The sequence below is a fragment of the Onychostoma macrolepis genome, chromosome 17, assembly GCF_012432095.1.
Source record: "Onychostoma macrolepis isolate SWU-2019 chromosome 17, ASM1243209v1, whole genome shotgun sequence".
Taxonomy (NCBI): domain Eukaryota; kingdom Metazoa; phylum Chordata; class Actinopteri; order Cypriniformes; family Cyprinidae; genus Onychostoma; species Onychostoma macrolepis.
In genome coordinates this window covers 19,408,127-19,421,274 of record NC_081171.1, presented here as the reverse complement: position 1 = coordinate 19,421,274, position 13,148 = coordinate 19,408,127, and the positions used below count along the sequence as shown (strand labels likewise).

Genomic DNA, 13,148 nt, shown 5'->3' with positions numbered 1-13,148 from the left:
GTTGACATCAACATGAAACATTAGCATATTGCCTGCCCACTTGGTCTTTTCGTGTTGGTCTGAATGAAAATGCAAATTCATTCTTTGCCACTAGTTGCTGCTTTTGGAGTGGTAAAAATAGCGGTTTCCCTGGTAACGCTGTACTGTAAACAGCACTGGGCTCACAAACACTGCTTTATCAGGCATTACAGGCATGATGAAATGGAAATGAGACCAGTTGACCAATCACCACAAAGGAGGGGTTTGGAAAAATGAATCGTTGAGCGAATCGTTTGGAAGTCGTTGAGCAAGTAAGGTAAAAATAAATGCATATTATAAGACAATAAAAGTGTTTTTTGACCTTGCATGCATGTCAACCTGTTGTTGGGGACTCCCAAAACCAAAATATGAACCTTTCATTACCCATAATAGGGGCACTTTAAATGCACTTGAACCTAAAATAATTATTCATAAGATTCGAAAAGGTTGAAGCAAATTGTTCACAGTGGGCTGTTTACATTAATCTCGCGTCATAAAAGCATTCTGAGCCAAGGTGAAATTACATGACTCGGCCGAACGCACAAACGCTCTTCAGCACTCTTCTTCATGAGCGTTTGCATGTGCGGATAAAAACTAGATTAGAGTGCCATCTGCTGTTAAAATCTAAGCTCAGAATCGAAAGAATCACGATGCATTCAGAAGATCTCAGAATCGATCCACGATTTATCGTAGCAGCCCTTACGTTTACATAGAAAAACAATGGAAATCAGCACAGTGGAATGCGAAAACGTTCTTTGTGAATGGCTCCTGAGAGTTGATCTTTCAGGGCTGATGTTTACCTTTGGGTTTTTGTTGTCTTTAGCTAAGAGGGCTCTCAATCGCTCCTGGGATGGAGGAGCAATGAAGATAATGTAGGGCTTGAGGTCTGAGCTGCGCAATACCTTCAAAGACTAAAAAAGATAGAAGAAACAGTGAATAACAACAATCCAACAAGCATGTGGTACTTGATTTTCAAAATTAGTCGCTAAAATGCTAAGGCAGAGGTGTCCAATTCTGCTCCTGGAGGGCCACTTTCCAGCAGAGTTTAGCTCCAACCTAATTAAACACACCTGAACCAGATAATCAAGGTCTTAAAGATCACTAGAAGCTTCCAGGCAGGTGTGTTGAAGCTAACCTCTGCAGTAAAGTGGTCTATCTCACCTGAGTGTGTACACAGAGGAGGCAGATTTTGCCTGTGTTGATGACTTGTCGGACTGAGTCTGTGCTGGTGCCGTAGAGGTTCTTTTCAAACTCTCCAGACTCTATGAACTTCCCTGCCGCAGAGTCCAGCTCAAAGGCCTGACGGGACACGAAGTGATAATCGCGGCCATTCACCTCGATATCACGACGGCTTCGTGTAGTGTCTGTGGCAAAGAGAGTTTGTTGCTTAGGACATTACTCAGTAACAGGCTGATAAACAGTATGTTTTCTGATACTTACGAGGAACAGCGCCAGCAAACCTGTCCGGCTCACTGGAGAGGAGTCTTTGTCGGAGCTCATTTTGACCACAGTTTGGTGGGCCGATGAGAGCAATGGGCCGCTTGCGATTGGCTGGCTGGTGATATAGTGCCATTTCTTCATATGTGAGAATCTCCTCGTTATCAAAGTCTACAGAGAAGGAGGAAACACAGATAGTGGACGAGGATAAAACTTTCCAGGATACATATATCAAAGGCCTGTTCACACTATCAAATAACATAATTTGAAAGGCTATGTGCTATAGGTATAAGTACTTTAGGATTTAGGATCTACTTTGTAAAATATTGCCGTTACTCTTAAATTCTGTACATGAAGCTCATGATAAAAAGTTTCATCTGAGTCTTCACAGGTGTGTAGAGACCCCTCAGCATGTACATTTTCATTCCAGTGTTTATCTGAAGAAACTCACCATCATTTTTATTAGCATTGTATTGCATCTTCTTTCGCTTCTTCTTGTTCTTTTTAGCACACCAAAGTTTTCCTGTCAAAATAAGATGAGTGTTAATGAGAACTAAGAACTGCGCATGTAAGAGTGCGCACAAGTTCTGCCACCCTAACCTGATTTCTCAGGCTCTTTATCCTCCTCTATTGTTTGCTTCATTGCCTCTCTCTGCTGCTGGAAACTTTTGCCTGGACAATCAGTAAGAAAAAGACAGGCAAGTCAATGTAAAAAAAAAAAACTAGGCAGAAATATTTAAACACGAATCTGGATCCACAGAATAGCATGCGAGATTCAGTACCAGGGACCAGGCCAGCAAGTGGCTGGTTGTCTTCATCCCCATCTCTGTAGGCCTGCCACCAGTTAGGGTCATCTTGACTGATTATGTGGAGGATATCTCCCTTCTGAAAGCACAGGCCGAGCTCTCGACATGGAACGTAGGGGTCATCTGAGGGGTCGTAGTCAAAATGTGCCTTCACATGCATCTGGGTAAATACAAGGATATGGGTTTAATCATTGATTACTTTTATTTATGCATTGGTTTACTCAAGCAGTAATTAATTTAGTTCTGACTGAAGGCCTCACCACAGTCTCTTTAATAGGAGGTGGTTTGATCTGCGCGCTGGGAATGAGAACAAAAGTCAGTACGCCATGCATGTCTGCCTGTGAACATAAAAAAAAAACAACATTCAGTGTTCAGTGGCTTAAGAATGTTTTTGGATACTTCAGTACTTACAAAGTGTTTTATAATCAAAAACCTAACAGACTTTTTCCTCTCATCTTTCTTTAAAAATTAATTACCAGGATGTCGAAGACCTCGTTGACATCTTTGCCACGGATTTCCACACCGTTGATCTCCAGGATCTCATCTCCTTCATGCAGAAGGCCACTGTGTTCTGCTGCTCCTCCTTTCACAATGCGGCTGATGACCACGCTATCCATATCGTTTCTAACAGTCGCTCCCTGCATAAATACACATGTGCACATTAAGTTAAAATACAGGTCAAATGTTAAGAAGTGCATAATATTCTGGGGAAAAGCAATGAAAGAACGTCCTCACCAATGGGATGTCCTTTGCTTTCTCAATCCGCACGATTTTGACAGTCTCCCCGCCCCACTGGGTGAGAGTCTCACTTTGATTGACAGAAGGAACAAGAGGCTCCAGCTGCATCTCCTGTTCAGCCACACTGTCATGGGCCATCATAAGTGCCTGGAGGATATAGAGAGCCAGAGATGATGGGTTATATTCAGGATGAAAGCCACTGAGTTCTACAGAGTAGACATGAGTCTGACCTCAACGTCATGTTAGAGATAGGGATTGTGATTCACAGCTGTGAGCATCGGCAACATAGAGGAGACATGGGGGAATTGGGGGATGTGTGTGCATGTGATGTAAACAGACCTGCATGTGAGGAGTTTTGAGTATGGTGCTTAGCTCAAGTCCTTCCTTCTGTGAGCTGTTGTGCATCATGACCTCCACCTGTGAGGACGGATTCAACAACATCAAGTTATTATTGCAATACAACAACACTACTACATTTATCATGCTTTAAAGTATAGTAGTAGAAAGTGCTAGATTTGACTTGAATACCTTTGACATAGTTCATATTTGTGATTTCACAGATATATTAGGAAATTAAAACTGTTGGTGTTCATTTTCTTAATAAATGTCCCTGGTCTTATTATGCATGAATCATCAGGGCATAGTCTAAAGAAAAAAAATTAAAGATTTCACAGTGTCATCAAAAAGTAACAACTTTCTCTACCTCTGAAATGCCTTTTTTTCTGCTGACAAATGTGGAAAAATATTAACCAAAAATATCACAGCCTACTTTTAAGATCTAAAGAAATAAAGCCCAGTTTTACATTATTTCCGTATAAATATTCAGATTTAACTAGAAAGGGCTCATTACGGAAATTAAACTGTGCTAACCATGCATACAATCTTGGATGATAACGGTCATACAAAATCACATTGTGGCAAAGGAATGAGAAATGATCCATATGACGTCTGCACAACTCTAAGAGAGAAGGATGTTGTTTACTTTCAGATTGTACCACAGTGAAGTTACAACACAGTACCAGAAAGTAGGACTCCGGATTTCAGCAAAATCCTTTAGGTTTTTGTAAACACAAAGTACAGCTTTGTATCAATGGGTCAGAGCAATGGGGGACTTGGGAGAGGTTTTGGAAATGATCCTACAGTTACAAGTCATTGTATTCCACCATGTTCAAATCAGTTACAGATGGAGAACATTATTTAGATAGATTATTTAGATTTACATACAGTATAAAGGGACATTTTTGGAGAACTTTGGCAAATACACCATTTATGAGAAAATAAGGGGATAATACATAAGAGCTCTGGATGGGATGTGCCCACATTTGAAAAGACAGTCCACACTGGATCTGGTAACCTGTCCCATGACAGAGTGTATTACTGTGAGAGCACAGCACAGGTCAGTGGATCTGGGTCTTAATGAATGCGGAGGACAGAGCAACACTCTGTCTTGTATTGTCCTGCACTGAGTGAGAGAACTAAAAACAACAACCATGAGTTTATCAGGCTCTCATTAGCACTTCACACAACACTGACTCCAACTAAAGAGCCTTTTCAACAAATATCAGCATCATTTGTGCACATATTCATTCAGCCAATCACTTGGACAGCTATAAAATGTCAGATCTTCTGAACTTCCTTTACTCAGGATTATAAATGTGTGGTGCCATCAGCCAACCAGCAAAGTCAAGATGTCATTTTCCTGTGATTAGTCAAATGGCATTGACACAACTTGATTATATCTTAATAAACAGATTAAAACAAAAGTTGTTAATGCGCCTGTTCTTCATTTTTGTACTCTGACTATAGGTATGTTGGTAATATGGAACATCAGAAGTGATTTTTTTTCCCCATCCGATTTTTTTTAACTATAATTAATTAGGCCTACTTCAGTAATGTCAACTTCACCAACCACAACAGACAAGCACCTACATGCAGAAATGCAGTGCCAGCTTTAGATTGTCAAATGACTATGACTATAACATTGAACTGAATTTGACGGTGTTCTTGACAGAATTATTCAAAAGAAAATGAAGTATTATTCCTATGCAAACACTCTCTTCTAGTTTCAACAGTCCAATGCTATTAGTGCCATTAATAGCACAAACGCAGATGCTCCCCTATTAGCCAGTCTGCTAATTGGCCTTTTGTTGTTGTTAACCACTGAATACTCTGAATCCTCTTGTCCTTAATTGTTCTTTGATGCTGCTGATTTCCAGGCTATGTATTACCTGGGTTCACACATTCAAACTATGCAATAACAGTATCAACAAACGAATAGTCAATAAGACAAATATGGCAAAGTGTCACTTCACCTCTTCACAGTGCTTATAAAAAGAGTAACAAAGTGCAAGGCTGAGGTCTGAGGCTGTTGTGCTTCACAGCTACAGAGAGTTCCTGTCTCACAGCTCTTCAGGGGACTGTACCATGATGGTGGCTGAACAAACTCAGGGTTACAAGATTAGTTTCGAGTTGACAAAACCAAACCAGTCCAATCCGGCTTTGTTGGTACTATGAAGCTGATAATCAACTTTCTCTGTCAACTCAGGCTTTATCCTGAGTTAATGGAGCACGTGCACATGAAAGTGTGATATCAGTAATGAGCAGCCAATCACATGCCTTAAAACTATGATTCACTTCTTGTGAGAGAGTCAGTGGGAAGATTAAAAGATTGAACAATATGAAGAATTTAAACACATTTACACAGCACGATCATGAAACAATCTTTCCATGAAAGAGGAAAACTTAAAGAAAACATCTTACCATATAAGTACAAGTAAAATTCGTAAAGTTTATAGAGTTGATAATATTTATAGGTATAAACACACTTAAAAATCTAAGCTCATATGTAGTCATATTTTAAAGCTATTGATTCTAAAAATTAATAAATTTAAATAAAAGCTTAATAATTACTATTAAACTAAGCTGGCTTGTGTAACGGATTAGGGGTATAATAATTATATAAATAATATAAAATAATTATAAAAAATAATCACCTCTAAACATCAGACGATTTTATCTTTAAAAATGTTTTACTATGTAGCATCCTTTAATTTGGAGTAAGAGAAACTGGAGGAATGGCTTTATTGCGTCAGAGACGTGTCACTTTGCTTGAAGCTGATTGGTCATATTTCAGTTTGAGATCTCTAAACCAGAACATAACCTGCCCCGGAGCAGGTTAGCTGTGGAGCGTAAGTTACTATGGCGATGAACACTGCTAAAAGCCAAACCACTTTCATGGTAACTAAAACCCAGCGTGAACTAAACTGAAACTTACCTGGCTAGCCAGCTAAACTGGCTTCATGGTACAGGCCCCAGGTGTCCTTCAGATTGGGTTAAAATTATCTATTGCAATTTTCATGTTGCATATAGAATACACTTCGGTTAAATTTTTTATATTTTTTTAAGTTTCTTAGGTTCACCAAGACTCCAATTTGATCAAAACTACAGAATAAAAACAGTAATATATTAAAATATTATTATATTTTATCATATAATTTATTCCTGTGATGGCAAAGCTGAACTTATAAGCAGCCATTACTCCAGTGTTCAGAGTCACATGATCATTGGTGCTCCAGAGTAATTTCTTATTATCAACTTTGAAAGCTGTTGTACTGCTTGTGAAAACCACAATACATTTTTTTCAGGATTCTCTGATTAATATCAAGTTCAAAAGAACAGCATTTATTTAAAATAAAAAACTTTTGTAACATTCTAAATGTATTTATCATGTTTGATCAATTTAATGCATCCTTCCTGAATAAAAATACTTTCTTTTAAAAAAAATCTTGCTGAATGACAGTGCACCTCTTCATCTATCCTGTTCATCTCAGTCAACACATAAGACCTTCATTAAACATGGATTCATAATTAAAATTAAAGCAAAAGCATTAAGACGTCTCCAGATGACAGATAAAGTGGAGACAAATTAAAATGGTTTTGTGATGATGAATCAATTAATCCACAAACACACTTTTTCAAAAACTCCTTCACCAGGTGGAGGGTGCACAGTCATGTGACTCTCTGCACATATGCTGACATTATGCCCACAGACTGCTTAATTCAACCACGAGTAATTTGACGAAGCAGATGTGAGCCTTTTCTTTTAAAATTTTTTTTCAAGCACCTATCCCTCTTGGCCTTCAGAGGGGAAAAACCCTCCACTTTTCTATGTCTGGTTGCTTTTTACAATTAATAGGCCTATTTTGATACTGTATGTGTCAGAGCATTTCTTCTATATCCATACTTCCTGCTCATCTTTTACTCAATCCACATATGTAACAAGTGCCGCTCACCTCTTGTGCGAGGCTCTGTGCGTGGTCCGTCAGGGGTAGGGAGGGCTGGGCCGGTTCATATGGTGGGCCACAGCGTTGTGAATGCTGAAGGCTTTCTGGAAGTCAGGCTTCTGAACCAGCTGTAGAACCAGCTCTATGTCCTCTTGACTCTGAGAGTCATTCAAACTATGCTGCACCTGCTTGAGGGACATCAACAGGTCCTCCAGCTCTGAAAGCACAAACACAAACCATAAGTATGCTTGCAGATCACTCGTGTATCTCAAAAAAACCCTGCCTGTAAAAACAGAAGAAACAGTAACTTCACAGAGGAACAACAGTACATACCTCTAAATCATTCACCCGGAAAACTGATGACATGGCCTCTCACAAAGACTCCCCCACTGAGCACTTTTATTGTTCGTTATCCACATCGCACAACGTTTGCGTAAATCACAGATGTAATTTAGCTATTCTAGCGTTGTCCTTGACTAACCAAGTTTCAGCTATGTTGTAATTCTCTTTTATAGTGTCCAACTACACAACGAGAGAACAGCGAGACAACAATAGGAGTTAGACATGTGGGTGTGTTTTCCTTGTGTGGTGTGTAATGTCTAAGTGGGTGGCTAATAGAGGTATTAGTGGGCAAATCAAATATCTTAAGTGTTGCCTTTGCTTTGTTCTTGACTGGATATATTTTACGCACACTTTAGTGCTACAAAGAGTTTTAGACTGTCAAAAAACAGCATACGGAGAGCGTGACGAATAATGCAGAGATGAACTGGAGCACAAACAAATCCGAGGAAAACCGAGGAAAACACAGTACAGCAAGAGTGGTCTAGGTCAGAATGTTTCATAAAAGGCTTTTTAATTAACCTCCCCCTCAGAGGGTCCTCTTCTCCCTCCCTGAGGAATTCCACTCACACACATCCCTCAGCCATGACTTTCAGCAGCAACTCCAAGAGCCCCTCTCATTTGCACAGTAACTCAATTCGTTCATCCTTGCCATGCATTCTGGACTTCCCCTAATGGAGATCTATTCAAAACCAAGAATTCACTGGAGGAGCTGTGTGTGTCCTGTCCAATCTAATGGATTAAACTCTAGTGAAAGGCTTCCTGTTGAGAGTAACTAAAGAGAAAGAGTAAGAGGTTGTGGTGTGAGGAAAGCGAAGAAAAGTGAAAAACAGATTTTAAAAAAATCAGCTAAAAAGATATTAAAATAATGGGGCATATAAATGGACTTTTGTCCTCATTTAGTTTCAAGTCCAGTGGCTCTTTGGCTCTTGAACACTCTTAGTCATCAGTAACACAGCTCTTTGCCTCCTCTAAGAATGACTTCACTCATGCATGCTGATTTTAGCAGTCAAGTGCCCTTCAGTTCCTCTGAATCAGTTTCAAACATTTCCATAACTATTTGTGCCATTTTGTGTCATACAATTGTGGAAAGTAATGGTTAATTGTTTTTTTGGACACTATCTGGACATCTAATCTAATCATGCACTGTTATTTATATAAAAGTTTAGATTATAGATTTTTAAAATGAGCTTTTATTTTTATATTTTCATTTTAATGCAAGTTTTAGTCCTTTTGTTTTTTCTCATTTTTATTAGTTTTTCATGTTTCTACCTTTAACTCAGTTATTTCAATTTATACTTTTAGTACTTCAACTTAACTAAAAATTTCCCATTTTCATGTTATTTTTAAGATTTCTGTCAAACATATTTTATTTAAATGATTTTTAATAGTTTTAGTTAAAAACAACACTGATTGTATCTGATTTATCAGTCTACCACTATTGGATTGAGGACAGAAACAATGTGGAGAAGAAAGTGGGAACGAAAACAGAATATGTTGCAAGCCAGATTCAAACTCATACATGCCCTATGATCACTATGACTCAATATGTAGGCTTAACACACTAAACACCATTGCTTTGACACTCACAATACTGCTGCTAGCTCTGCACACGTCAGGGGCGGGTTTATTGAAGCACTCTTTGGAAACAATACCCATTAGCAGTTTATGACACCCACCTAGTAGAGTTGGTGGTGCAGTGAGAATTTGCAGACCACCTATGGAGCCTCCCGGACCTTCCATTTGCTCAAAGGTGGGGTTATCTATGCCCACTTTGGGATTCTGTGAGAGTTTCTTGAGGCGCATGGACGAGTTGAGGTCGAGTTCCTGACGGTTGCGGCCTTCTTCCTCCCGTCTCCTGCGGTCCTCCTGCTGCTGACGGATTCTTTCCAGCTGAGCGCTGCGTCTGACGGGCAGGGTGCGGGCACCCAGTTCACTGGGGCAGTCCACCGCCATCTCCCTGTGCCTCTGCACCACCTCCTCCAGAAAGTCAGTGCCTCCGACGCTTCCTCCCCCACCGTCCGACTCGGTCACATATCCGTTCATGTGGGAGGTGGTCATCATGGCTGCGCGTGTGTGTGGTGATGTGTGGTGTGAGTGTGTGTGAGGTATGAGGGTTAGGAGGGGTGCTTTCTGCATGGTGTGAGGGCTGAGGCCATGACAGCAGGGCTGAGGTCAGTAGCAGCTCCAGACAGAGCCACACCTGGAAAAGAGAGAGCAGCGGTTAGAGGAGTTTTCCCAGGAAAGTTTATAGGCTATATGTGACCCTGGACCACAAAACCAGTCTTAAGTCGCTGGGGTATATTTGTAGCAATAGCCAAAAATACATTGTATGGGTCAAAATAATCGATTTTTCTTTTATGCCTAAAATCATTAGGATATTAAGTAAAGATCATGGTTCCATGAAGATATTTTGTAAATTTCTTACCATAAATATATCATAACTTCATTTTTGATTAGTAATATGCAATGCACCCTCAAGGCCGTTTCACACTGGACGCGATGCGAAAAAGCGAGGGCGAATCGCCGACGAACGGTGCTTTCACACCGAGCGCGAAACGAATGTTCGCCTTCTGCTAATTCACGCCTGCAAGCTAGGTGGCGCCGACCAGCAATGCATTTTTCCTTAGATATGTATATCATATATGGATTTAACATCGTCTGCTGCTCAATATCATTAAATTAATATAGCTCAAAGTTTGGTTCTACACCAGAAACACAAACTATCGGTAATACTTCACAAGAAAACATCTTGAAATATAAATAGAATTAGCATCGAGCCACATTTGAAAATGTATGTGATTATTAATGTTTTTGCTTAAAACCCACCTTAAACCATCATCGAGTGCTTGTAATAACTTCTGATTGTGATCTATAGTTGATTTTGATTCTATAATAAGCAGACATGCACTCTTTGTATGTTTAATAATGCCACACAGCTTATAGTCATAAACATCTTTTATTGTTATAAAAATACCATGAGCTGCATACAAAACAAATACAGAAAATATAGCATCATAATCATGTCTATTTGCTTTCATATTTCATGTGTAGAAAAATGTTTCACTCGATTTTTTTAATACGGAAGATCTAACATTATAGAGAGCAAACGCACTCTGACTCAACATTTGCGCACGTGGGAGAAAACGGACACTCCAGATCACATAATTCAGTGGAGAAGTAATAGAAATTATATTAAGAACATGTGAGAATAAATAAGTTCTCAGAAACCAAAGATAACAAGAACTCGGCATCCACTCTCTTCTCTCTCAGAATACTCTTCTGTGTTTGTTTACACTGGTTTTCGAAACAACGCCACCACTCCTGCCAACAGCAGCTGCTCCAGGCACGTGATCTTAGCTCAAATCTGATTGGACGGCCCGTTTCTTTGCGGAGCACCGAAAAAAAAAAAAAAAAAAAAAAAAATCGACACAGGACGGAAAACAAAATCCTCGCTTTTTTGTGCCGCAAATGATCGCGCCCGGTGTGAATAGCTCCATAGGGATCTACTGTTTCGATTTAAGAGCGTCATCGCACCAAATTTTCGCGTTCAATGTGAAAAGCTCTTCAGATTCCAGATTTTCAAATATCTCGGCCAAATACGGTCCTATCCTAACAATGGATAAACTTATTTATTCAGCTTTCAGATTAGGGGTCGACCGATATGTGTTTTTCAGGGCCGATACCGATTATTACAGACCAAGTGGATCGATAACCGATATTTTTAACCGATATATTATGTCTAATGTAAAAATGAAAATTAATGTCAAAATTAAGAATAACAAGGGCTCTGACAAAAACTGCCTTCCCTGGTGTTGATTGCACTTCTTACTCTTGTCATCCTCCATGCAGCCATCTACAATAAGGGTAATATAAAGAGAGTTAAAAGTGGGGCCACTGCATGCTTCATGATAAAGCCTATGAATACTGTACTACAGCTAAACAGCTTGGGGGAATGTAAGTATTTGGCTTCAATAATTTACATGTTAGAAATGTATGTGGAATAGCATAACCTCTCATAATTATAATATAAAAGTGTAAATAATTTAATTGTCTTCATAGCTCCATTGTAGAAGTTGTGAAGAAGACTGCAACTATTTTAATTAAACTATAACACTAATAGCCTGTTAGGCACACTTGGTTCAATAGCCTATTGAAATGTCACAATTTATGTCGTCATAATCTTGGCCTGTGTGACAGTATCTTAATCTTGGCCTATGTGACAGCAATTTCGATTAGTTTTAATTTACAGTGCAGTGCAAATGAAGCCATAAAACATTAATTTCAGTTATCTTTTATTCAAATGAGAGTTAAACTAAATTTTTTGGCAAACAAATGGGTTTACCATTAAAATTAAAACATGGAATAAATAGCGTATTGTGTGATTATTCTTTTAAACAAAAGTTGTTGTTGTAGTATTAGTAGATAAACCGAACTTTTATTTTGACGGGTTGCCATGAGGACCTCTTAAGTTTCTGTATAGCCTATGTATGTGATATGACGATCGTTTTACTCAAATGAAACGGTCAAATGCTCATGAAGCAACTCTCAGAGCAGTTCTGGGGATGTTGGTCATGTATTTATGTCCTCATTTAGTGAGACGGCAGATGCTGAAAACACCCATGACGTCGCGCACTTCAGTGTGTGTGTGTGTGTCTGTGCCATTCACATATACAGAGACACGCAGAACATACAGAATTCATATTTAAATAAGTCTTTTTGCAGCTTAATATTTACAGATACTAGTCCATAGCGCGAGTCGATTTAAGTGTACTGACCTACTTTTGATTAATTCATCCAAAGTTTTGACGAACTCTGTGACTCCGCGTTATACAGTAAATTCCATTTATATGACTGGATTCCGCGATTCCGTCTGCGTTTTCCCCGTCGCGGAAACCATAAATAGATAATGTTGAGGTGTTTTGCAACTTCAGTGTAGTGGATTGTGATTCATTGCAACTTGAGCAACGTCTGCTGCTGCCTTTGAGAGACAACTGATGCGTGATGATCACTGAAACTCGAGGCCACAGAGTGGTGAGTTCTGACAGGCTGCATCAGAGCCAAATAGCGCATTTCAAAATTAAATAATTATATCGGCACATCGGTTTTGAAAATGACCGATACCGATAATCATAAAAATGCTTAATATCGGCGCCGATAATCGGCCAGGCCGATAATCGGTCGACCCCTATTTCAGATGATGTATAAATCTAAATTTCGAAAAATTGACACTTAAGACTGGTTTTGTGGTCCAGGGTCACATATTTAAAAAATACTTTCATTCATATGAAATTTATACACATTATATTTTATATAAAATCTCACCCATATAACATTTTTATGACCAGGCTTGATCTAATGATGTAACCCTAACCATAACTTCATTCATTTTTTAGCACTATTTGTGCTACAGACACGAATGACACCTCAAATCATGTGGCTTGAAGAGTTAGGTGCTATTACTAAGAGACCAGATTTATGATTTTCTTTTGGCATACATTGAAACAGGCAAAAATCCCATACACTT

The 13,148-nt window shown here is 39.1% G+C and overlaps 1 protein-coding gene across 1 annotated transcript in view; it reads right to left on the bottom strand.

Moving 5' to 3' along the window:
- pals1a (protein associated with LIN7 1, MAGUK p55 family member a) overlaps positions 1-13,148 on the bottom strand; it is a 28,337-nt gene that overhangs the window by 3,039 nt on the left and 12,150 nt on the right. The window contains 13 exon segments of the mRNA XM_058749414.1: positions 819-929; positions 1,180-1,382; positions 1,459-1,626; positions 1,907-1,978; positions 2,056-2,127; positions 2,238-2,421; positions 2,522-2,599; positions 2,738-2,899; positions 2,997-3,146; positions 3,339-3,416; positions 7,292-7,329; positions 7,332-7,499; positions 9,301-9,824. Coding sequence (XP_058605397.1) covers positions 819-929; positions 1,180-1,382; positions 1,459-1,626; positions 1,907-1,978; positions 2,056-2,127; positions 2,238-2,421; positions 2,522-2,599; positions 2,738-2,899; positions 2,997-3,146; positions 3,339-3,416; positions 7,292-7,329; positions 7,332-7,499; positions 9,301-9,760 — 1,944 coding nt within the window. The 5' untranslated portion in view covers positions 9,761-9,824.